The 25,894-nt window shown below is 33.5% G+C and overlaps 1 protein-coding gene across 1 annotated transcript in view; it reads right to left on the bottom strand.

Annotated features, from left to right (window-relative positions):
- Window positions 1-25,894, bottom strand: part of EPHA5 (EPH receptor A5) — a 338,741-nt gene that overhangs the window by 26,687 nt on the left and 286,160 nt on the right. The window contains exons 9-13 of the mRNA XM_045771491.2: window positions 21,348-21,415; window positions 19,896-20,021; window positions 15,722-15,907; window positions 2,934-2,995; window positions 1,283-1,492 (exon numbers count right to left, since the gene is read on the bottom strand). Coding sequence (XP_045627447.1) covers window positions 1,283-1,492; window positions 2,934-2,995; window positions 15,722-15,907; window positions 19,896-20,021; window positions 21,348-21,415 — 652 coding nt within the window. The remainder of the gene's footprint in view (window positions 1-1,282; window positions 1,493-2,933; window positions 2,996-15,721; window positions 15,908-19,895; window positions 20,022-21,347; window positions 21,416-25,894) is intronic.

Below are 25,894 nucleotides of genomic sequence, written 5' to 3'. Positions count from 1 at the left end.
TTAATTGAGGTTTCATTTAAAGCAAATAATGACAATGATAATTAGGTCTAAAAGAAGAGGGATATCCCATCAACTAATTTATTGATTTATTAAGCTAACCATTAGAAGGCTTTGTTTGCTTAGATAAGTTACTCTTGATTTTCAGCATAGTACAGTCCCTAAACATCCATGAGTCACAAAGCAACACTGAAAAAACAAAAAACAAACAAACAAAAAAATAGCCTTATAATCTATGAAAAGAGTATATTGTTAAACTATGAATAGAAGTCATTTTTTAAAATTGAATTAAATAAGAAAATGTATAATACATCTATCTTAAGAATGTGAGATACCAGAAGTGGTCCTCGGTATTGTTAACCAAAGTTAACCAAATCTTATAGTGAAAAAGATACAATGATAAATATTTATAGCTTCAAAAGGAGTTGGAACATTGAGGATATCTAACTTCATGTCTTCTTAACATTGAAAAGGTTTAGAATTAAATACACTTTCTCATAAGGGATTCAGACTCAAAATGTGCAATATATAGACTGTTCAGAAAATTCTGTTGTACCAATACTCACAGTTTTTCACAGAAAGAATTGTCCGGTACATACCATATCGATTCAGGAAGCAATTACCTTGCTGGAAAAGGATGTTGATTTATGCTAATTATGACAACATGAGTTAATGACCAATTTTCCATAGATGTGATCTTAACAGTTAATATAGCATGTCAAGGAAGTAATTAGGCTTTAAAATACCTCCAGTAAATCAAAACTTCTTGAAGGAATAGTTCTTTTATTTCCTATCATGTGAGTCCTTAAAAAGTAGGTTTAGATATTTCTGTATTTGTTTTACAAATGAAGACACTATAGTGCAGAGTTTAAGTTACCCAATAATGTTATACATGTTTATATATTCATATATATAATATTAATTGCTTTTAATGTAGGAGAGTCTCTCTTTAACGTTCTTTTTTACATTTAGAACTCTGAATAATTTTTATATTGTTGTATTCACTCTGAACTCAAAGTTTTTTTTTTCAGTATCTGTAGGAAGAAAAACGAATTATCGTGCCTCATACGGTGAATACATTGTTTACTTGAGTTTAATATATACATTTGCAGATAGCCAACAAGTAGAATTATCTGGATTTTTTATCTTCCCCTCCAAAACCATCCCTTTCTCTCTCTGTCTTCCTATGTGAGAGGAATGTCCTTTTTGCTATCTTCTTTAAAAATCTTTAAAAATTAAATGTCTCTCGTCTAGTGTTTCAGAAATGCATTCTGTTAGATCTTACCCTCGTGGTGTAGGCTGCCTCAGGATCATCTTCCAGCACCCTGGAAAGTCCAAAGTCAGACACTTTGCACACAAGGTTACTGTTGATTAAGATGTTTCTGGCAGCAAGGTCTCTATGCACGTAGCCCATGTCGGAAAGGTACTTCATTCCTGCAGCGATCCCTCTCAGCATGCCAACAAGCTGAATCACAGTGAATTGCCCGTCGTTTTTCTATTAAAATGATGTAGAAATATTAATCCAGCAACAACAATCACTGGGGGAAAATTTGAAAAGATCTGCCTTCAAGCCCCAAATTAATATTCTCACCAAATTCATATGCAATTTGTATCTAAAGGAGCCTGGAAAAAGTTATCAAATATATCGTTAACTTTGTAACATGGATCAGTCCTCTGCCTGGTCAAAGCTGATCAAGGCTTTGAAAGTCCTTATCAAAAATCTCAGTTAGTTGCCATTTTCTGCATTGTAATCCCTTTATTCTCAGTCATGAGGGGAATATGTTCACCACTCCAGCCCAGTGCCCGCCTTAGATGAACACTGCACCTTTTCTGAGGTGCTTTGGGATAAGCTAGCTCAATAGGCATATTGGGTAAAAAACAAGTGGCCAGAGGAGATGAAGGAGATTCTTCAGGAGCACATGGGAGGAAGAGGACGTTGCAACGACCAGGACAACATTAGTGTTTCTTGGCAGCTTGCTGTCTCTGTCAAGGGCACTGGACTTAGTGCGGACACACAGCATAATGCCCAGCTAATGATTATTTTGAAATATAGGAATGATACGGCCTTACAAGACTAGAGAACTTGAAAATATGTATAAGAAATTTGGTAACAGAAGCTTGTAGAGGCTGGAGATGAGAAGAAAACTTGGCCTTGTCAGTAGACTGCTGTCATCAATGCACAGGCCCCTGGAATAATCCTCAGGAAGGCCATTGTCCTGTTACCTTGCCTAATCAATAGTAGTAGTCTCCACACGAAATGCGAAGAAGTCACAGCCTATAGGTTTAATCAGGCCTGCAAATATGTTACATTGTCTGGCACAAGCTGTATACTAATACAACGAGTTACCAACAATTAAAATTTAGACACTGGTAGGTAAAAAGAATCTTTTCCTGCAACCCAGAAGATCTGACAGCATTAGTGATACTGTCAATTACCACATGACCATCCTGCTTGTACAAGGAGTGGCTGGCTCTCAGATGGGTTATGAGCATAGTTGACCCCTTCATCAACACCGATGATTTGCATGGACCTTTAGACATTTTTTCCTTGCTCTGCCTGATATTATATACTCTGAGCAAATTAGGTACTTGTAAAAAAGCTTCTTTTTTTCCCTTTCCTTTTCTTTCCTTCTGTCTTTCTTTTCTTTGTTGTTTTTTTTTCTTCCCCTTCCTTTATCCCCTCTTTCTTTCTTTTTTTTGGGGGGCAAATTAACATACACTTAAATAAAACTGTAGGGACATATGATTTGGATTTGTTTAAGTTTCTGAAAAGGACAATTTATAAACCAAAGTTTATTTTTTGAAGTATAACTATTCTGACTCCAGATATTTCTATCGATTTAAAAGTTCTGCTTCAAAGTGGCTCATTTTCAACTTCAACATTGTAGTCAACATACAAACAACACTTTAAATAATTAAATGTGTTTTATACCTACCTTTAAAAACGTATCTAAAGATCCATTTTCCATATACTCTGTCACTATCATCACTGGTTTGCCTGAAAAGAAAACAGTGGTATGAACTGCAACTTTTTGATTTTGCATTCTTACCTAGGAAAAGTTTAGTAGAAGATTTTATTTTTGTCCACACTGCATATATTCTTTTAAAAAGTGTCCTCTTTGAGTAGCAAGTAAATTCATGACATGATGGTGTCTTAGTATAATGGGTGGAACCAGTGAGAAGAAAGTGACAGAAGAATAATAACATTGACATTTAAGACATAATAATACAAAATTTTCACTATTAAAATCAATTTATGTAAAAAACGAGTTTAAGGATGCATTTTATTTTAATAGAGGTAATGATATAATGTACCAAATAATATCCAGCAAAGCATTGTGAACGTATTATCTTTCCCACAATTCTGAACAAAAACTCCTATCCCATTTAACTGCACTCCTTATGATCCCTTGAATATGTGTTGTGTTTTCCTAACTTTCTTTTTTTTTTTTTAAAGATTTTATTTATTTATTTGACAGAGACAGCCAGCGAGAGAGGGAACACAAGCAGGGGGAGTGGGAGAGGAAGAAGCAGGCTCCTAGCAGAGGAGCCTGATGTGGGGCTCGATCCCAGAACGCTGGGATCACGCCCTGAGCCAAAGGCAGACGCTTAACGACTGCACCACCCAGGTGCCCCTGTGTTTTCCTAACTTTCTATATTCTTATAACTCCTTTCCTCATGACTACCTTTCTTTTCCTTCTCTGTCTCACACTTACAGTCTCTGTCAATCCAAATGTTTTCATTCTTCAAAACTCTGTTCTAATTCCTCTTGCTATCTGGAAACTTCTCTTGCAATCATTGTTTCCTCCCCCTTTCATGTCTGATACAGAAGTGCAAGCTAGAGCTTAGGTGGACAGACACCAGAGTCACACTGCCTGGCTTCGAACCCCAGATCAATCACTTACTATGGTGCAATCTTGGGCAAATCAGTTATTATCTCTGTGCCTCATTTGTCCCAGCTGTAAAATGAAGGTGTTGATGGCACCTAACTCCCAGAGCTGTGGTGAGCATCCAGCAAGACAAATGGTTATGCAAGTCACTTAGAACAGTGCCTATCACTTAGAATATGCTGGTTAACTTTCTTGCTGTACATAAGTTGGCTAAGAAAATAGATAATCTTTTATCCCCTATAAAATTGTGGCACTTTGTATATATCTGAGATACAAGATGAAAAATGCAAGATCAAAAACCCTTCTTTATAGGAGAAAATATCTAAAACAAGACTATTAGTTTTATCACCCCACATTAACCTCACTATATTTTAAAACCTGTCCCTTTACTATTTAATAAAAGCATGCTACATAAAATTTGTATTAATTTAAAGTATTTTGAGGTAAGTAAAAAGAGACCTTATGTCAGAAAAATCTATCTCATAGGTCTATTAGTAAACTTTATGTATTAGGAGGAGAAACAACACTCATACAATCAGGAAATGCATTATAATTAATGTAATGGCATTCCAGAAGAACATCTGTATTTTACTTAAGAAGTGATTAATTTAAGTGATAGAATCAGAACCTGCATATTTATTCATACAACACTTTCTAGAAGTGCAAATAAAGCTATAGAAAGTGAGACAATTACATACGAAAAAGAAATAACTAGGAGGAAAAAAGATTTTTTACTTCAAGATCAAGATCACTTAAAACTTACTATTTTGAATAATAAGGTATGACTGTCTAATTTCTTACTCAGATAATTATCTTTTTAAAAAAATACTTCAGAAGGAATATTCTTTTCGTGGAATGTGATGAGTATATTACAAAGCCAGTCACATTTCTCTCTTCCTCTTTAATGTTTATAAAAGTAATTTTAAAAGTTTGTCTGAAATAATTCATTAGGCATATGTTTGTAGATGCCCACATTAGGTGAAACGCCACATGTGCAGAGAACGAGCACTGGAGGTGGGGATGTCATTTGATCTGAACCTTGAAGGCTGCAGGGGTCACTGATGTAATAAAAGGTGACAGATATTCCAGGAAAAAGGGGCAGCATGTGCCAAGGCATCTGCTCATGAAAGTTCAACTATGGCTAGAGCCCTGTATTTTCACTCTGTCAATCCAGAAGTGATAGGACATGAGTTGGGAAATACTAAAAACCGACTGGGCCTACAATAGTAAAAAAAATAAATAAATACAGTTCATAATGTATTTGTAAATGCCTGTCACAGCACAACAGAAGAAAAGATTATAATTCTTTTTTTCTTTAGTAAAATTGTAATCTAAGCTCATGAATGGAAAAACACTTGTAATTTAACTTTAGTTTAGTTATACTGCCATACCCGTTTTAATTCAGACAAATTTTAAAATAGACAAAATTCTGCTTTGGGCCCTTTTGGTCCCATTCTCACATCCAAGAGCCCATTTCAGACTTTTATTAACGTTGAAGCCCCTTTTCTTTTCGAAGTCTACAACTAATATACTACCCCAAGGGTGAAAGCCAAAATATTTGACACCTGCTTTGGCACAGGTATCTACGGATCAGAAGTTACACCAGACATAATGCTGGAGTATCCTGGAATGTCTTGCTATATTTGACATCACTCCTTCATTTACCTGATTCCAGGAATTCAGAGGTAACCAGGGATGAAGCTGAGTAGGCATATAAAGGGGACACTGGGTAATTCTGGCACCAGCTTTTATCAAACACTAACGAAGTATTTCAATAAATTTACAGCTAATAGAGCCAAAGAGTATGTACCGGCTAAACATCAGCCCTCACCCAACTAGAAGGAGGCCTACATTTTCTGGAATCAGCCTGGGTAGCTCTTTTATTCTGACTTTGACTCCCACTTACAGAAATCCACTGGGTAAATTGTCATAGTATAATTGGAATTGTGAGAACTGATTTCTAGCAGATATCCAGAGAATATACAAAATGAATTACATACGAAATTGGCACCCCTCAGCTCATACTATACGGGTAGATGTCTTGTCCATCAAACTGAAACCCAATCTTTATCAATCATTATCGACTCTACCCCAAGTCCTTTATGATTGCAGCACCTTCCCTATAGCTCTACTTACAAAACTTTCAGTTCTCTCCTCCTCTCTTTTTCTAGAATTTCTTCATTTTATCTACCCTTAATTTGTTGGACTTTTTTTTCCACCGTTGTGGGTCACTGATAAATATTTAGTACTGCTCACCCAAGGTTTATTGAGTGGAAATTGGATAGAATTCCCATGTAAAAATATCTTTTTCTTTGATGAATTTGTTCCTTAAACATACAAATTTTATGTAGCATGCTTTTATTAATAGTAAAAGGACATGTTTTAAAATATACTGAGGTTAATGCAGAGTGATAAAACTAAGAGGCATGTTTTAAATTCACTGAGCTTAGAAGAAAAAAAATTATACTCTAAAGTGAATGAACTGATCAGAAGACTTATGACATTGAATAATATAGATTTGGATAGAAAAATAATAAATGATTACTTTTTAGGGAAATGGGCACCTGGCATTTGTTCTATAAGATTTCTTAGATTTCATCACCTAGTTTTAAAAGTAAGATTAATTATTTATGACAGTGTAGGTTGTAATGTCAATAACAAAAATATTATTTGAGAAGTATGATAGGGAACTAAAACACTTCTCACATTTTAGAAAATGGGAGAAAAGCAATTAAAATGAATGTTTGCAAACAAGCATGATCTTCTTTTGTTGACAAGAATAAGACACTTCAGGACCCATTTGATTATTTTTCATGCTTCAGTCATTTTAATGCTAATTATATTTAGTTTGGCTTATGTTTTGTCTCAGTTCCTGCTAGTCTGCAAGAATGACATAGCAATAATTAATGTGGCTTACTCTAACCCTTGGAAATTCAATAAAACTGTATAAATCACTTTCCATTATCCAGCTCGAAGTACAGACAAAGAATAGATTTGCCAATAATTTTGAAAGCATATTATCAAAAATCTATATAAAAAGAGCTCATAAAGCATGTCAAAACATGATTCTAATCACAGAGTAGAGTTTTTATATTATTTACCAAAGACCTAGTCCAGGCAGAGTCTAAGTAGTAATAGAAACACATTATTTGTGGAATTCACCAACCTTATATTTTAATCATTCAGTTTTGGTAATCATAAAAGAGCTACAATTTATTGATTTATTGGATTTTCACTCTTTACAAGGCACAATGTTATTTTTAATTTTATTAAATTCCATAATAGTGGTATTACAGAAGACATTTTTCAGAGAAAGAAATGTGAGGCTTAAAAAGATTCAATATATGACTTGGGTTGATGAGTGCAGATATGTAAGAACCAAAGTTGGGAACCAAATTTATGTCTATCCGACTATAAAAGCTGTTTTCCTTTCCTCCACACTATGATACCTATAATTTCAAAATACTTATTTTAAAGTTTAAATTTTATTTTAAAATCTCACAATTATTTACTCTTTTGTGTTAATACTAGCTTGGTAATCATGCCTATGGCATGACAAACTATCCAACCATTAATGGCAGATCTGGTAGGAATTCAGATTCTCTCAGTAAATAATATAACTTTACATATGACAATTACTTACATATGTTCTGAGTGTTCTGAAGTATTCTATAGTGAAATGGTCTTGGATTCTATTTATATGAGGTATATAAAGTAATAAAACCCATAGAAACGGAAAGTGGAAATGTTATATTAGCAGCGGGGGAAGGAGGAAAGGAAGAGTTGCTTTTCAGTGGTATAAAGGTTCAGTTACGCAAGACAAAAAAGTTGTGGAGATCAGTTGTATAACATTGTGGTTATAATTAATTTGTACCCCACACTTGAAAATGTAAGAGGACAGATACATGACATGTGAGGTTATGTATCTACAATAAAAAAACTGAGTTTGTTTCCTTACTCTGTGATTTTTTGGTGCTAATGTCCATCACAAATCCAAGAGAGGAGAGAATATGCCACCCCTGTTAAAGCAATCATTTTCCCTAAGATACCTCAACGTTAGGTGAAAAAAAATTTGGGGCATGTTGATGTAGCCCTTGCTTTTCAGAACATTGCCCCAACAGTCTGCAAAGCTATCATCTGTTGGGAGCATATTAGAAATGCACAGTCTTAGTGCTCAATCTGATCTATTGAAACAAATTCTGCATTTTAGCAATATCCTCAGAGGCACATACAATTTTGAGAAGCAGTAAACTAGGCCACATCACAAAAGCTGCAGTTAAATCTGGGCTTATTATTTTATTTGCATTGATACCACATGCTTTTCTGAAACCATTAGCTCATCAATAAACACTTGATACCACTTAAGTCTCCACTCAGGGAGCATTTGATTTAGAAGCATCATAATTCACTGGAGGAAAACTGTCACTGGGTTTCTCTTAGAAATATTTTACAAGACTTGTAAATAATTAAAGTAAGCCTGTGCTTATACTTACATATCTATAGTTTTATTGCACTCTGTCATTCTATTTGGTTTATATTCCATTTAGTATACTAACACTTTCAGCTGTTTGAAATTACTTTTATTTCGACCCCAAGGGCAACTTGAGATAACTCAAATATCATGGTTCAATTATTAATGGTTAATGGTCAACCAGAAAATGGAATCTTGTGCTTAGAGCAGGAATAGATAATGCTTATTAAGGGGATAAGGAGGGGAGGACAAAGTATGGGGCAACTAGAAGGGTACTCATATTTTAATTCCATTATGGTCCTTAGTCAGTTAACACTTTAGGGAAAAATCATTTATAACATTATATAATTTGAATTTGTAGAAAGATAATAAAGTAAAAAGTCGATATACCTTCCCTGAAACAGGAGCATGAAAACACCAAATGTCTCTATAAATAGAAAATCTAACCTTCATATAATATTTCAGATTTTTTACACTGATAATTTTTTTCATTTGGTGCTCATTTCTCAAATTAGAAATGAATTTGAATTGTTCTGACATTAGTGAAGGTAGATGATTGCTTATGGAGTCAGACATTATGGACTTTTCAGAGGAGGTGGGGAATACAAGAATTAAGAAATCTGACAGCTTTCTTTTATTAATAATGAAAATAACTTTAAAAATACAATGTTTAATTTACTGAGTCAATCTATGAGCTAGTAAATTTTGTTTCTATAGTTCTATTTTTTTTGGATGAGCAAAATTTAGATTTTATCAGGAAGAGCACTTGTAAATATCTAATAATTACGTTTACATATTTCTTAAACCTCATTCTATGCCCTAACAAGGAAAAACAGGTACTGAATTAATGAGCTGACTTTTATTTCTACTTCAGCTTTAAATTTATTTCCATCATGGTTTATCACTGGTTCATAGAATTTGTTTCCTTATGTGAAATGCACAATGTAAAATTCAAGCATGCTCAATACTTCAAAACATTTTCATTTTTACATCTCAGGACTAAAGGTAAATCAGTGGCTGCATGCTTATGGACCTCTCAAATTAAGTTGTCCAAACTGAACTGATTACCAACCACAGTCTTGATCCTCCTAGACTCTTCCCCATAAATGTCAATTCCTTTCTTTGAAGAACTCATGACAAATAATTTATAATTATTGTTGACTCCTCTCTTTTTCTCACACTCTATATCTAAATCACAGGAAGCCTTCCTGGGATTGTCTTCAAAATATCTATAGAATTCAACTACTACTCTCCATCTTATTAGACCAGCACTTTGACCTAATCCATGACGAGGTATGAATAACATCAGTAACCTCCCCATGGTCTCTTTGCTTAAACATTGGCTCTTACTATCTACACTTAACATGGCAGCCAGACTGATCTTGTTAACACAGATATTAGATTCCATCACATCTTGGTTCTAAAGGCTGCAAAGCTCAGATTAAGAGATGGTCTTTACAGGGACCAAAGAATGTGCACCATCTATCCTCCTAGTACATCTCCAAGTTAAGTTCTTTCCAGACTTCTCTCCTTCATTCCATTGAAGCAACAATGGCCTTGATATTTCTTGAACATCGAATGTAAGTTCCATTTGAGACTTGCTGGTCCTTATTTCTATAACATTCTGCCTCCAGATATCTGTAAGGCCCACACTTTCACTTTATTCAAGCCTTATCAGAGAGTCCTTTCACTAAATAAAATAGTAATCACCAACCCTCAACAAAAGCAATCCCTAATTTCCTCACCTAGCTTTATTTTCTCATTTAATATATTATAAATATGTTTATTCACTTAGTTTCTATTTCCCCACCCAAAGTAAACTTCATAAAGGCAGGAACTCAGTCTGTTTAATCTCTGCTGTATCCTGATTAATAGCGATAGACATGTATTAGGTGATCAGTTAATATCTTTGAATAAATAAATGTTTGTCAAGGGTATACTGAAGGGTGAAATATGAGATTGGTAATGTACACTCTTTAAGAGCTTCGGTTTGGAAGTTATGTAAAACTGTTTTAAAATGTGGCATTATCCTATGCTAGTTTTATGATACTGGATAAGGTATTTAACCTCTTTAAAGTTAATTTTTCCCATTTGTAAAATAAGAACAAATACAAGTGTCTAAATAATAGCATTATTGTACAGATTAAAGGATATAATAAAGAGAATTAAGCTTAATAAATTCTTAAAGTAATGTTAATGATTAGTAGTAGTAATAACTGTTATATACAAGATCTTGTGAAAAGATTCTCAAGCAATTTCCTTCATATGAATTTTATTTTTTTCTAAACACCCATGGTTTTATAGAATAAGGTTTTAAAAATAAAATATAAACTATATATCACTCTAACTAGTTTTAAATGTTTACATAACTGCATTGTCATTCACTCATTTAATATCACTTATGTCTTTTTTTTTAATTACCTAATATGTCTGGCCCTGTGATAGAGACTAGGGGGGCTATAAAGATATATCATTTTCAAGAAGCTCATTTTGTAGTAAGGATGATAAAACATGTAGAGGAATAACTATGATATCACACATAGCAAGACAAAGTACAGAGAAATGCAACTAGAGTGTATAAGATTGTCTCTGGCTGAGAATTTACTCATTCAACAGATATACGAAATACTACACATGCTGACCACTGATCTAGGAACACACAGGTGAGCAAGACAAAAACCTCTGTTCCTTGAGGCTTAAATTGTAATGTAGAACCAGGAAGCTTTCCCTTACTGAGCCATTTGTGGAACTGGGAAGCTTTCCTTTCCTGAGCTATTACACTTTATTTAGTGGTTCCTGTGTGCAAGGCAGACACTGAGAATAGAAAGAAAAATGAAGATATATGATGCTGATCTCATGGAGAAAGCCACATCTGAATTAATCTTGAAGGTTAAGTAGAGCCAAGAAAAGTGGAGAGGACATTCTTGGGTGGAATGAAGTATTTCAAAGGGGTAGAACAAGAACTCGATAGAGTTTTTCTGGAAAGGAAATAGTGAAATATGGGGTTATGGCCAAAATTATATGGGGTTAAGAATCAAAGTATATATATTTTGCTTCATTTGTTTGCTTATTTGGTGGTGGAGCATCAAAGGAAAACAGTGATTTAGAAAAAGCTACCTTGGGACAATATATATGGAATGGGCTAATGTGAGAAAAGACAAAAGTGGGAAGGCTAGTTTGAAGATTGTAGAAATATCCCTGGATAATATAAAATAAGAAGTGACTTTGTAAGATAGAATGAAATACTATATTTGAAAGGTAATTACAAATTATATAATAAGTCATAGTTGTCTGACAATTTAAACAATCAATTGTCATTGAACGTGCTATCTCCTCAAACATAGAGATAAAAAGAAATAGGGAGAGACTCCTCTAATGTTCCTCTAACATTTTGCTTAAATTTATTAATTTTACAAAAGAACTAAATTTATTTGTAGAAGATCCTAGATTAAGAAATATAACTATGAATCATTTTAGCACTCAATAGAAGTATTCCTTTAGTCAATTTTGATAATAATTTCCACAAGTGGGAAAAGATAAATCTTAAAGAACTAAAGATGCTGCAATTGGAAAATTATTTTTCCTATTTTTATTTTAATTTTGAATCTCTTCAAATAGTAAAAGTTGGCACTGTATATATTACCTTAAAGCATCTTGCATTGTGAATGAGTCAATTAAGCCAGGACCTGTGGGTTTTCACATCATTTGTCATGAAGTCTCTCTAGAATATATAACTATTTCTGATATGCCCTGTTTAACAACATAACACAGAAGGAATTTGAATTCAGGCCCATGTTTCTGGCACGTAGGGCGGTGATACGAGAAAGATGAAGGTTCATGATAGCACCACCCATAGGAGTGTGACTTCAGACTCCCTACCTCAGCTTCAATCAGAAAAATCACGAGATTTAGTTGCACTTATGTCTCATTATCTGTGTGCTGCAGGTTGAGAATAATTGTTGAATAAATTAGCATCAGATCAGAGAGCATGAAATTAAGGACACAAATAAAGTGAGTTGCAACATGGTAAATTAAAAACAAGCTGAAGACTTTCTAGGCTGAACATCAAGAGGTACATTTATTAAGGGGAAATGCAGTTCGAGTTCACACAGAACAAAAAATAGGACAGAAATATTTTAAATATTTTCATTTTGCTTTATGTGTATGTGTAGTTTCATGGCAGCAACATCACATAGAATATTTGATTAGGAGATTGGAAATTTCCAATTTGGATTCCCAACTGCAGTACTGTTTTTTAGACTAAAATTTACAAAACTTAGATATGATCACTTGTTGACAAAGGTTTCAAGTGCATACAAAATATATGACAAATTTAGTTGACTTCATATGAGAAATGTAGTTGTCTTAGTTTGTCTCAGTCAGGACCCATTCACATTAAACAAGTTCTATAATAAATCAGGGTTCTATAAAAGTAAGCGAATATTAATTGTAATAATTTTGGGGTGTTGTCCGTTAGTATCTGATTCACTCACTTAAATTAAAATAAATATTTATTCACTACTCTAATTACTTGCAGTTTTGTTCACACACACATACACATAAATATATCTTAATTTAATCTGCACAACAATCTTATAAATTAGGTATGATTTCCCCCCTTTTTTTTTGGTGATACTGAGGCTCAAAATGTTTAACTGACCATGGATTGGTTTAGCTTTAGATATAACAGGCTTACATAAATATTTAGGACACTGTCTCTGTCTTCAAGGAGCAGACTTTTTTTTTTTTAGCTAGGGAGTTAAAAATATATGCAAAAAAGATAAAATTAAATGAAATATTTGAATAAGAGTTTTGGCCAAATGGAAGATCATTACAGACAACTGCAAAAATCTGTACTTCGGCACAGTGTTCAAAAGAAGAAGGAATTACTTTAGGTTGAAGTGATGAGGGATTGTTTCATGAATGTGATGTGATTGGAACAGGGTTTTGAAGGAATTGAAAAGGTAGTGAATAGGAGGGTGTAAGTTTCAGAGGAAGAGACAATGTAGGCAGGTCAAAATATCAAGCATGTTAAAATGGACTAAGAAAACAATGCATGTGAAGGAGCTCAGAGCACAGGAAGAGATAGAATGGGAAAGTAATAACTATAGATTGTTTAGTACCTATTCTTTGACACGCCCATTCTAAACTTTACCTGTATTAATTCATGTCCTCTTCCCACCACCACTATCTATTCTTAATCCATGTCACTGTTGAGGAAACTACATTTCTGAATGTTTAAGTAACTTGTTCAAAGTCACATGGTTTGTGGCAAAACCAAAATTACAATATGTGGCTAGATCCATAGTCCAGGTTCTTACCATTATGCCATACTGTCATCCATAATAATAATAGTGATCTGACACTATTGATCTGAATAGTGATAATATAATGATCTGAATTCATTACAGAAGGTAAACTGGCTACCTACAGAGCTTCACATTAACCCTGGGTAATAAGAAGTCATGGTCAGAGTTTATTTGAGGAAGTTAAATTTATTGGAGAAAGCCATATTAAGGATAAGATGAAGAAATGAAATGTATCAAATATTTGCCTACTATTATTACCATGACTATAATTAAGAACTATGTTTTATATTAGATAGTATCATTACTGCATAGGAAATAACAGTAATCAATTATTCTTATAATTCTTGTTCCTATAGTATCTAGTGCCACAAGATACCACTGATATCGTTTTAGGACCTTCCCTTCAGATAAAATGTAGTCACATTCAAATTCTGATTTCATTTTATTATACTGGTGACCATCTTTTTTTTCACATCATATTCTTATTTCAAATATTCATTGGGTATAATTTTTGTAAAATATTTTAATTTCTTACATTACTAAAAAAACCCATATTTTTTCCTTGTTCTCTACCTTTCTTTCTCTTGTCCCTGCCTCTCACCTTTCTTTAGGAACTTATTTGTTCTGATAAGACTTAAGGATGTCTTTCTTGCTCCAGCAATACCCTCTTTGGGTTACTGTCAAGGGGGTAATAAAGTATGGGCATATATGCAACTGGAGGAAGAAACACATCTAAGTTTTGGGGAAAAAATTGTCTGCAGGTTATTTTATTTTTATGCTACATTCCTCTATGAGAATTCTTACTGGAAATACGTATCTCTTTGAAAGGCAGGAAAAAACAGTCTAGCAATATAAGCTGATTCAAAAGTTCAGCCAGTCATCAAGATGATACTTTTGCTGTGGTCTGTTTTAGGACTTTTAAGGGGCTGTTACCTCCTCATCTGTGACTTATTGTGAATAAATCATGATTTAAAAATTAACTTGTTATATACCAGGCAAATATTTTGACTTGCTTCTTTTGTCTATATTGTGAAAAAGTTGTGTTTTTATTGTTGTTATTTTGTTTTCCATATTTAAAAGCTAAATAAGTGGATATCCAATCATTTGAAATGCCTTAATAGATTGATGGCATTTATTGAATACATATTGCTGGTACACATATTTGGCATATATAATTTAAGACTTGATTAATAGCAACTGGAAGGTGAACAGATGATTGAAAGCAAATCTAAAGAATGTCCCTTGCTAAAATTTTTTAGATGAGTTAGAAAGTGGTAAGTAGAATATGAAGGACAAAGGAAGGAATGAGAACACATAGAAATGGCAAAAAAAAAAAAAAAAAAAAAGAATTTAAATAAGGCCTCAATCACGTGACCCAAAAATATTTTATTGGATGACTGAAAAATTATGTGAACTCTTTATATTGGGAAGATCGTCACATAGTCACATATAAATACGAATTTAAAAGAGATGTGAAAATCCAGATATTTCTGAGCAAAAATTACATTTTCTTTAAGAAAATAATTAATCTCAAGGAATTTGTCCAGTCTTCTGTGGCTGCTGCTTTCCCTAAAATTATTAAAATATCTCAATGAAAAAAATGAATAAAAGAAATGCACCTGTCTTTAAAGACTAATTTAAAAGATGGCAGGACACCTATGGTTAGAGTGAACCTATTAAATGTTGAACTTCAATGCCTCAGTCAAAACATTGAAGTTAATATTTTATTAGGATAAAAGTGGAAGAGCCAGAAGAAAAAAGAATGTTGATACCTTTACTCCTTCTTTTATCTGGATACATTTTCTCTGGCAGTGAATTCATAGTAAATATGTGAATATATATGTTTTGAAAAATTAAACAGAAATTCAGGTTCTATTAAAGATCAGCTTGGACAAGAATCTACTAAAATACAGGACAATTATTATTAATATTAAATAAATTTTTAATAACATTACTGTGGCTACTTTTCCTTTTATCCTAAAATTAATAATAACCTAATAGAAGACACTCAGATATTCATGGCAAACACACACATATAATTCTACTGTACTTACTTTTGGTCACAACACCTTCTAAGTGAATGATGTTAGGATGATCAAACTGCCCCATGATACTTGCTTCACCCAAGAAATCACGGCGTTGTTTCTCTGTGTAGCCTACTTTCAGGGTTTTGATTGCCACAGGTAATTCTCTTTTTCCAGGAAGTTTCAAACGTCCACTACAAACTTCACCAAATTCACCTTGTCATAAAGATGGAAAAGCACATAAACTCATTTCAATCCTTACTCTAATAATATGCTAAAGTCCTCCTAGAATATTAAAGTTTAGACAAAACAGTATTAAAAGGGGAGTCCAAACTTCACTATCGAGAATAAGTGGTGCTTTGGAAAAATCGTCCACAGGTGATCATAAAACACTCTGGGGGTTATTAGCTTCATCTATCTCACCTACAAAAACCTTAATGAAAATATTAGAAAGAAATTAAATGCAACTGATTGAAAATCACTTCCATCTTCCTTCTTTTTCTACAATAGCAGTGCCTTATTAATTGATGAGAAGAGAAAAGGAGGAAAGTTTATAGAAGGACAAAAAGGAAATAATTTTAAGGAAGAGATGATTCATAAACAGACTAACCACGTGCTTAAACTATGTATAGTTTCAGACACTACAAATTATATATGGAATGTAAAAACAGTAGATGATAAAATCCTGTTTGAATATACATATTTTTGCTGTTTTTTTTTTAATTTTCCAAAGCAAACATTTGCTGGTTTAAAGATTTTATTTATTTATTAGAGAGAGCGCACAAGCAGGTGGAGCAGCAGACAGAGAGAGAAGCAGACTCCCTGCTGAGCAAGGAGCCCAGTGAGGGAATTGATCCCAGGACCCTGGGATCATGAACTAAGCCAAAGGCAGCTGCTTAACTGACTGAGCCATCCAGGTGTCCCACACTTGCTAGTTTAAATATGAGCTCCAAAGAAGGAAGCATTAAAATATGACCAGTTACATACCACTTTGAAAGCAAGTCAGTTACAAAAGATTTAAAAGCATTCTATGTTAGATCAGGACATTGACATATTATATTCTATAATATAAACACAAATTAAAAGAAAAGAGAAATGACCAAATAGATAAAACCATGAATGACAGAGGAGCGATCACAACCAACAACATGGAAATACAAACAATCATAAAAGAATACTATGAAAAATTGTATGCCAACAAACTGGAGGATCTGGAAGAAATGGACAACTTCCTAGGAACTTACAAACTACCAAAACTGAAACAGGAAGAGACAGAAAATTTGAACAGACCCATAACCAAAAGAAACTGAATCAGTAATCAAAAATCTCCCAACAAACAAAAGTCCTGGGCTGGATGGCTCCCCAGGGGAATTCTACCAAACATTTAAAGAAGAGTTAATGCCTATTCTTCTCAAACTGTTCCAAAAAATAGAAATGGAAGGAAAACTTCCAAACTCATTCTACAAAGCTAGCATTACCTTGATCCTCAAATCAGACAAAGACCCCACTAAAAAGGAGAATTAGAGGCCAAGATCCCTGATGAACATGGATGCAAAAATTCTCAATAAAATACTAGCAAATCAAATGTAACAGTACATTAAAAGAATTATTCACCATGATCAAGTGCAGTTTATTCCTGGGCTGCAGGTGTGGTTCAATATTCACAAATCAATCAACATGATACACTGCATTAATAAAAGAAAGGATAAGAGCCATATGACCCTGTCAATAGATGCAGAAAAAGCATTTGACAAAATACAGCATCCTTGCCCAATACAAACCCTCAACAAAGTAGAGATAACTGGAACATACCTCAACATCACAAAGCCATATACAAAAGACCCACAGCTAACCTCAATGGGGAAAAACTGAGATCCTTTCTCCTATGGTCAGGAACAAGAGAAGGATTTCCACTCTCACCGTTACTATTTAACATAGTACTGGAAGTCTTAGCCTCAGCAATCAGACAACAAAAAGAAAGGCAAGGAAGATGTCAAACTTTCATTATTTGCAGATTACATGATATTCTATGTAGACAACCTGAAAGACTCCACCAAAAAATTGCTTGAACTCATACATGAATTCAGCAAAGTTGCAGGATATAAAATAAATGTGCAGAAATCCATTGTATATCTATATGCCAATAACAAAGCTGTAGAAAAAGAAATAAAAAAATCAACCCCATTTGCAATTGCACCAAAAACAATAAGATATCTAGGAATAGATCTAACTAAAGAAGTAAAAGATCTGTATTCTAATAACTATAGAACACTTATGAAAGAAATTGAAGAAAACACAAAGAAACCAAAAAGCATTATATGCTCAAGGATTGTAAGAACAAATATTGTTAAAATGTCTATACTACCAAAGCAATCTACAGATTTATTGCAATCCTTATCACAATACCAAAAGCACTTTTCACAGAACTAGAACAAATAATCCTAAAATTTGTATGGAACCACAGAAGACCTGGAATAGCCAAAGCAATTCTGAAAAAGAAAAACAAAACTGGAGGCATCACAATTCCACACTTCAAGATATATTACAAAGCTGTAGTGATCAAGACAGTATGGTACTGGCACAAAAACAGACACGTAGATCAATGAAACAGAACAGAAAACCCATAAATGGATCCACAACTCTATGGTTAACTAATCTTTGACAAAGCAGAAAAGAATATCCGATGGAAAAAAGACAGTCTCTTCAACAAATGGTATTGGGAAAACTGGACAGCCACATGCAGAATGAAACTGGACCACATTCTGATACCATACATAAAAATAAATTCAAAACAGATGAAAGACCTTAATGTGATAGAGGAAAACATCACAGTCCTAGAGGAAAACACAGGCAGAAACCACTTTGACTTTGGTAGGAGGAACTTCTTACTAGACACGTCACCACAGGCAAGAGAAACAAAAGCAAAAATGAACTATTGGGACTTCATCAAGTTAAAAAGTTTCTCCACAGCAAAGGAAACAATCAACAAAACTAAAACACAGCCTATGGAATGGGAGAAGATATTTGCAAATGACAGATCTGATAAAGGGTTAGTATCCAAAATCTACAAAGAACTTATCAAACTCAACACCCAACAAACAAATAACACAGCTAAGAAATGTGCAGAAGATGTGAATAGATACTTTTCCAAAGACATCCAGATGGCTAACGGACATATGGAAAGATGCTCAAAATTACTCATAATCAGGGAAATACAAATCAAAACCACAATGAGATACCAACTCACACCTCTCAGGATGGCTAAAACTTACAACACAAGAAATAACAGGTATTGGTGAGGATGCAGAGAAAGGGGAACCATCTTGCACTGTTGGTGGGAATGAAAACTGGTGCAGCCATTCTGGAGAACAGTGGAGGTTCCCTCAAAAATGTTAAAAATAGAACTCCCTTACAATCCAGCAATTGTAGTACTAGGTATTTACCCAGAGGATAAAAAAAATACAGATTCAAACAGATTCAAAAGGATACATGCACCCCGATGTTTATAGCAGCATTATCAACAATAGCCAAACTATGGAGAGAGCCCAAATGTCCACTGACTGGTGAATGGTTATATATATATATATATATATATATATATGAATATTACCCAGCCATCAAAAAGAATGAAATCTTGTCATTTGCAATGACATGGATGGAGCTAGAGTGTATTATGCTATGTGAAATAAGTCAGTCAGAGAAAGAGAAATACCATATGATCTCACTTATATGTGAAATTTAAGAAAGAAAACAGATTGAACATATGGGAAGGGAGGAAAGGAAAAAAAGGGAGAGGGAAACAAGCCATAAGAGACTCTCCTTTTTAAAAGATTTTATTTATTCTTTCGAGAGAGGGACAGAGAGTGAGAGAGAGAGAGAGTGAACACGAGTGGGGTGAGGGGCAGAGGGAGAAGCAGACTCCCTCTAAACAGAAAGCCCTATGCAGGGCTCAATCCTGGGACTCCAGGATCATGACCTGCACTGAAGGCAGACGCTTAACCAACTGAGCCACCCAGGTGCCCTGGGCGATGTTAGGGCATATGTTAGGATGGTATATGTTATGATGAGCACTGAGTATTGTATGTAAGTGATGGATCACTGAATTCTACTCCAGAAACAAATATTGCACTATATATTAACTACCTAAATTTTAAATTAAAAAAACAAAAATAAATAAAAGTCTGAGTTAAACACACTCTTGTACCTGCTCCAATAACCCTTTCAATGGTGATGCATGAAGCTTCTATCTCCTTGGCAAATTCATGGACAGCTTGATTGGGATCCTCATAGGTGTGTGGATCAATATAAGTTCTTACTCCTGGCAGTTTAACTGGAAAGATAAATGTGCATTAAAATATAACTGCGTGTGATAGATGAATGAAATCATAAACATTATTAATATGCAACTATAGCTTAAATCCCTAATTCCTAGAAATGGCTAAGCTTCAAGGACAGCCCCTCTCCTGAGTTGTGGGAGTCATTTGTATAGCTATGTTATTTTTATAATTTTAGAAATCTGGATTGTTGACATGTACAAGAAATGCATATATGACAACATATTTGAATAGATATATCTTTCAACGATAATGTTCATAGAGTCAGTCTCTGAGGCAAACTAAGATAAGTTTGTTTACTAAACTGGCCAATGAAATGCTAGTGGGTTATTTGTTGTTTTGTTATTCTGTTTCACTTAAAATGCCACCACAGATGAATGTTGGTTTTACAAAAAATAATTTAAAATAATTTTTCTTGTGCTTTGGTCCAGTAAGACTAACACAGAAGTCAAAAGAAAAAGATAAGTTCTAACTCTCACTCTACCCCTGTACTACATGGCTTTATCCAAGACTTTAAGATTCTATGAGCCTCAGTTTCATCTCATTTAATGACTTCCAATTTCACAAGTTTTTGGGTTTTTTTTAAGGATAAATACCATTAAATAAGATAGAATGTATGAAAATAGATTCAGTGCTTTGTAGCACGAATTATGGCTTTAATGATTTTGACTTTTATGGTCATAACAGAGTGACAAAAACAAAAGAAATTATTTTTATTTACTTGGCAAATCAACTAACGCTATACTACTTATGAAAAAATACATATTAAAATACCATTAATTAGAACTCGTTTAGGCTAATTTTTAAAGCATGTTATCAAAACTTGATTTTCTATGTTTTTAAAAAGGATAGTGTTTTTCAAATCGTTGAACAAAGGTTGTTGCTACAGGCTCTGCTCAGGGAAATTCTTGCTATAATGCTAGAAAAAAAAAGAAAAAATACTGAGAAATTTTATTTGTTTCATCTCATGGTGTTATTTAACAATAAATTTCTACTGACTGTGCTGGAAGAAATTAGAATTGGCCTGGAAATTTGGTTTGAAATATAACAGCTTTTTATATTGATTGAAAATGTTTTTTTTAAAAAATAATTATAATAAAGGTGTCCTTTAAAAAACTGAATAAACCATCCAGCTGCTGCCTACAGTCAGGCCGCAATGCCCCCAAGCCCATATGCTTTACAGAAACATAACAGAACACTTATATTTTTTTAAACACAATATTTTGGTCAGTTACTACAAATCTCCTTGTCTGAAAATAAACAAAAATAATAATAAAATCTCCTCTATTTTGTTTTCTCTTGATTTTTTATAATTTGCTTACTGTGCCCATTATGAAAATGCATCTTTTCCTCTTCTGGATCTTGTTTTGCTTTGCTGTAACCACACCGCCTGGAACAGAGTAAGCTACAATTAGCCACATCTCCAAGTGTTGAATCACATGAAGCCCAGAAGCATGAAATGCAATTGAAATGATTGCAGCCCTAACTGATTTTCACACTAGTAGCATGAAAAAACACCAATCCTTCTTTTGGATGAATCATATTTCCCCCACCAGTATCTCTCAGTCTTGCCCAGATTTCACTGAGAAGTCAGAAGCCATCCAAATCCATTTTTTTAAAAAAACTTTTCTCCACTGTACACCACACTCCAGATATTTTGTTTCCTTTCTTTCTTACTTTTTTTTTTTGCCGCCCCATAAGCCTTTTTACAGAATGTATTGCCCCAAATACATCTCTGATTCAATAAAGTCCTCCTTTCAGTATCTTACTCTATAATTTTTTCCCCTCGTTTGGGGGTCTTTAGTTGCTCCACTGGCTCTTCTCCACTTAATCCATTTAGTTCACTACCAAATTTATCACAATCTGCAACCCTTCTCAGTTCAGCTCCACTCCCCAAATCTTACTCTCTCCTGTTTTACTCAACTACTTACTAATTTTGAAGTCCTTGCAACCTGCTCCTGTTATTGAAAAAATTTGTCCTTGGAGGTTCACTAATGACATAGTCGCCTCATGACTTTATCTTAGTTTTTAATTATTTATGAAATAAATAATCCCTGAAATCCCTGACTACTCCTTTTCTGATGCTTCTTGCTCCTCTCTTCATTTATACGAACTTCTCTCGTTCTCTACTGTCAATCCATTCATTTCCATCAATTTAATTAATACCTCTATTCTGGTTTAATTCTTTTGAGAGTTATACTCTTGTTCCTCATAGATTTATTTTATAGGGATATTCCACTGGCATACAAACTCAATAGATGAGAAAAACAAATCAGTATATTTCTTTTGACTTTCAGTCTTGATCTTGTTGTCTTCTTTTCCTGTGAATAACACTGGGAAGGCCTTGGCCCCTTTGAGAACAAAGCCTTATTCTTGTGTACTTCACAACAAATTAGTTGCCAAATCCCAAGCATTGTATAACATAAAAGTCTTACAATTCATCTCTTCTTTTTCATTAGCTCTACTGCTTCTTCAATTAAGGCTTTGTTATTTTTCATTGGGATTGCTATAAGTGACTCAGACCTGATGCTCCTACATTCTGTAACTATTTTCCTAAACTCTACTAGACATGGCTGTAGCCAAATTACTACAAATAAGGTACTCTTCTACCTTTTTTTCTCCTGCAAAATCTTCAATAAAATAATAAGATTGAGATTTCTAAACATAGCCCTCATGCATATTTCCTACATTATCTCTGGTATCTTCAAAGATACTGGACTACCTTCAGGTCCTCAAAGTATTTCTCCATGCTTCCACACATTTGCGTATACTGGTTCCCACACCTAGGATATTCTTCTCAACAATTTTCAGTTATCAAAGCCTAGTTCAGTTTTTGCCTTCTTCATGCTTTTTTTTCCTGATACCCCAACTTAATGTAATCTTTCCCCATCTGAACCTAATACTTTTCTGGACTCCTCTTACATTGTGATTTCCATTTCAATGCAACATAATCATTTTGTATGTCTTCTGGAGCTCTTACTATTTGTCAGTTCCATAAATGGCAGCAACTATCATTTATCTATAAATTTCTTCAATGATCTAGCACCTGTCTCAGAGTTGGCACCAAAAATTTGTCACATTGATGAATGAATAAATGAATGAGTGAATGATATTTTGATTGAGTCTACACAATGACAAGTATTTGGAGAGTTGATGAATAGTAAGTTGATGTCGTACACGATAAAACATTAAAACACTGACTCAAATGAAAATATTTAAATTTTAGTGAAATTCTAAGGAAGTGAATTTACTATTCATCAGGTCTCATAACAAAATTGAGTTTATTAAAAACAAATTTTCCATTGATTTCTGCATAAAGAAAACACAGCCAAAATGATAGATTGACAAAGTATTTTCATTTCAAAGTTGGTTGAAAACTACTATGTGATGTAAAGGAAGCATCTGATCAACACATACAAATGAGGACTGTTCTTTGTCATATTCTATGATATTTCTTAAGTATATGTATATTTTGATATATAAACGAAATCTATTTTATCTTATATCACTTTCTAGTGTATAATTACATATATATTATACAAAGTAGATATAACACAACCCATCTTGTGTCATTTTTGAAAGAAAAATACAATTATCTTTGTTTTATCATGTTAACAAACTGGCAGTTTATTAATAAAATACGGCTAAGTGAAATTTGAGTAAATTTGAAGTAATATACTTAATAGCTATGCTGTTCTTAGGTGAGGAAAAATACACAATGGGGATTTGGTGGTTTTTCAAATTTTATTCATAACACTTAGATAGCTGCATTTGTCATCCAAGAGTCCTTAAGACATCTTGAACCAAATCACTGCAGTGAAATGGAGAGAAAAAAAACAAATACATAAAATCATACTAAAATTATATTTGGTCTGACATTTAAGTTATTTTAATGCACTGTTCATAATTTTTCTAGATATTACATTATTCTTACAATCTTTAATGCATGTGTCTCTAGAGAGAATTTATTGATACTTTTTAAAATCAATGTTCTAACTACAGTTGTGTGAAATCATCCTGAGATTTATGTTATTTAAATAATACCGACAAAAACCTTTGTTAGACGAATTCTAAAGAGACCTGAAAAGTATACAAGTTCTTGCAGTTTACTTTAGAAAACAAACATCCATTCTACCTTCAACTCTCCTACCTTCAAAAGAAAAAAAAAATGAGCTTTCAAACTTGTATCTTCAAATAGTCTTTATCATTAAATAAGCCTCATAGATTTTTAAATTGCATGCAAATTCCTCATATGAAAATGGAAATAAAACTTTGGATCTCATCTAAAAAGTGATCTGGGAATACCTTGGTGAGGACTGGTTAACATTTTAATACCTAAGGTGAGAGTCAGGAGGGCAATAGAAAGGAGTTATTTTTGACTATGGGCATCTCTGGAGCTCTATAACATATACGGCTGCATGTCACATTAACATATAAAATTAAGTTCTGGAACCCCCAAAAGCATCATTAAAACAAGCCTCAACAAGATACAGCAAGTAAAAGTGCAGCTGGCAGAGACGGGCACTCAAGCAGTGGTTCAGCCTCGCTAACAAAGCATTGCAGGATGCCTGTTCATTCAGTATCATCTTCTGTACCTGCCCCAGATGCATAATTTTAACCCATCAGACAAACAGTCAATAAATATGCCATTCTGTACATAAATTATGCCTCCTACCTTCTGGAACCAATTTTTTTTTTTTTTCTGAATGGAAAAGAAACAGTTTCTTCATTTTGCTCCATATCACAATTTTAATGAGCTTTGGTATCATTGTACTAAAAATATCTGGAGTGTTTGTAATTAGGGGAATCATCTTTTTGTCATTTATACTTACGTTCTCCTAGAAAACAATGCTGCCTTACTGTTTAGTAGTAGAGGTGGGCATGAGAAATTATATTAAATGTAGGCGTAATTCATATTCATTAATTCATATTTATCAAAAATTCCTAGAAAGACACTTATTATGTAAATATAACAATAACTTTAATAGGTTATTTAGAAACAAGTCTATTTTCTCCCATACTTGTCCTAAGAATTTGGGTAACACATCTTTGATGATACTAATTTTGATCTTAAAAACTTAGCCCCAACCATAACATCTAAATTTGTATATTTCAAATTTCCATAATACATGAAAGAGTAAGCAATAATCTTTATGTATGGATGGATGTGCCAATGAGCAATTTAATTCTTGGATGTAAATTAAGAATTTGATAATAAATTAGAGTATGAATGTCAAGCCCTCCAGAGTACCAAGCAATGCATAGAATTAGTAATTTACTAAATGGCCCCTTATGGCCAATGAGGGAGGATGAGTGAAAGCAATAGCCAAAGGAGATTGTAAATCCTTGTTCAACTACAGCTTCCAGAGAATCAGAGTTTTCCATTGCTGTAGCCTACAGAAAAATGCTGGTAAAAAAACAAAACAAAACAAAACAAACACCAAAAAAACCACTCCCCCCCCCACTGAATTCTAAATAAGGTGGGGAGGGGTGCAATGATGGGAGGAGAAATAGTTCTGCATTTTGATTTATTTGAAAGAGAGAGCATATGCAGTTCCTAGGTCAGAAATGGAAATGTATAGGTTGCCTAGTTTCCAGATTGATTAGGAAATGCTTTACCTATATTTTAAAACAAAAAAATAAAAATTCAACAATTCAAAAAATTCAAAAGGCAACAAATAGCAGCAAACAGTCACTTATATTTTGCTTATGGAAAATAAAATCTTACAATTTAAACCTCTTTAAAAACCACACTGCTCCATATATGTACACTCTCCTATTCTTACATAATAATGACCTCAACTACTGCATAATTTGTTTAAAGAATTTTATTGCTAGCATCTTAAAAATAATAAGTTACAGCTTCTGA

Source organism: Ursus americanus, chromosome 8, assembly GCF_024610735.1.
Source record: "Ursus americanus isolate L20-20 chromosome 8, mUrsAme1.1.p, whole genome shotgun sequence".
Classification (NCBI taxonomy): domain Eukaryota; kingdom Metazoa; phylum Chordata; class Mammalia; order Carnivora; family Ursidae; genus Ursus; species Ursus americanus.
This window is presented reverse-complemented; position numbering and strand designations above follow the sequence as displayed.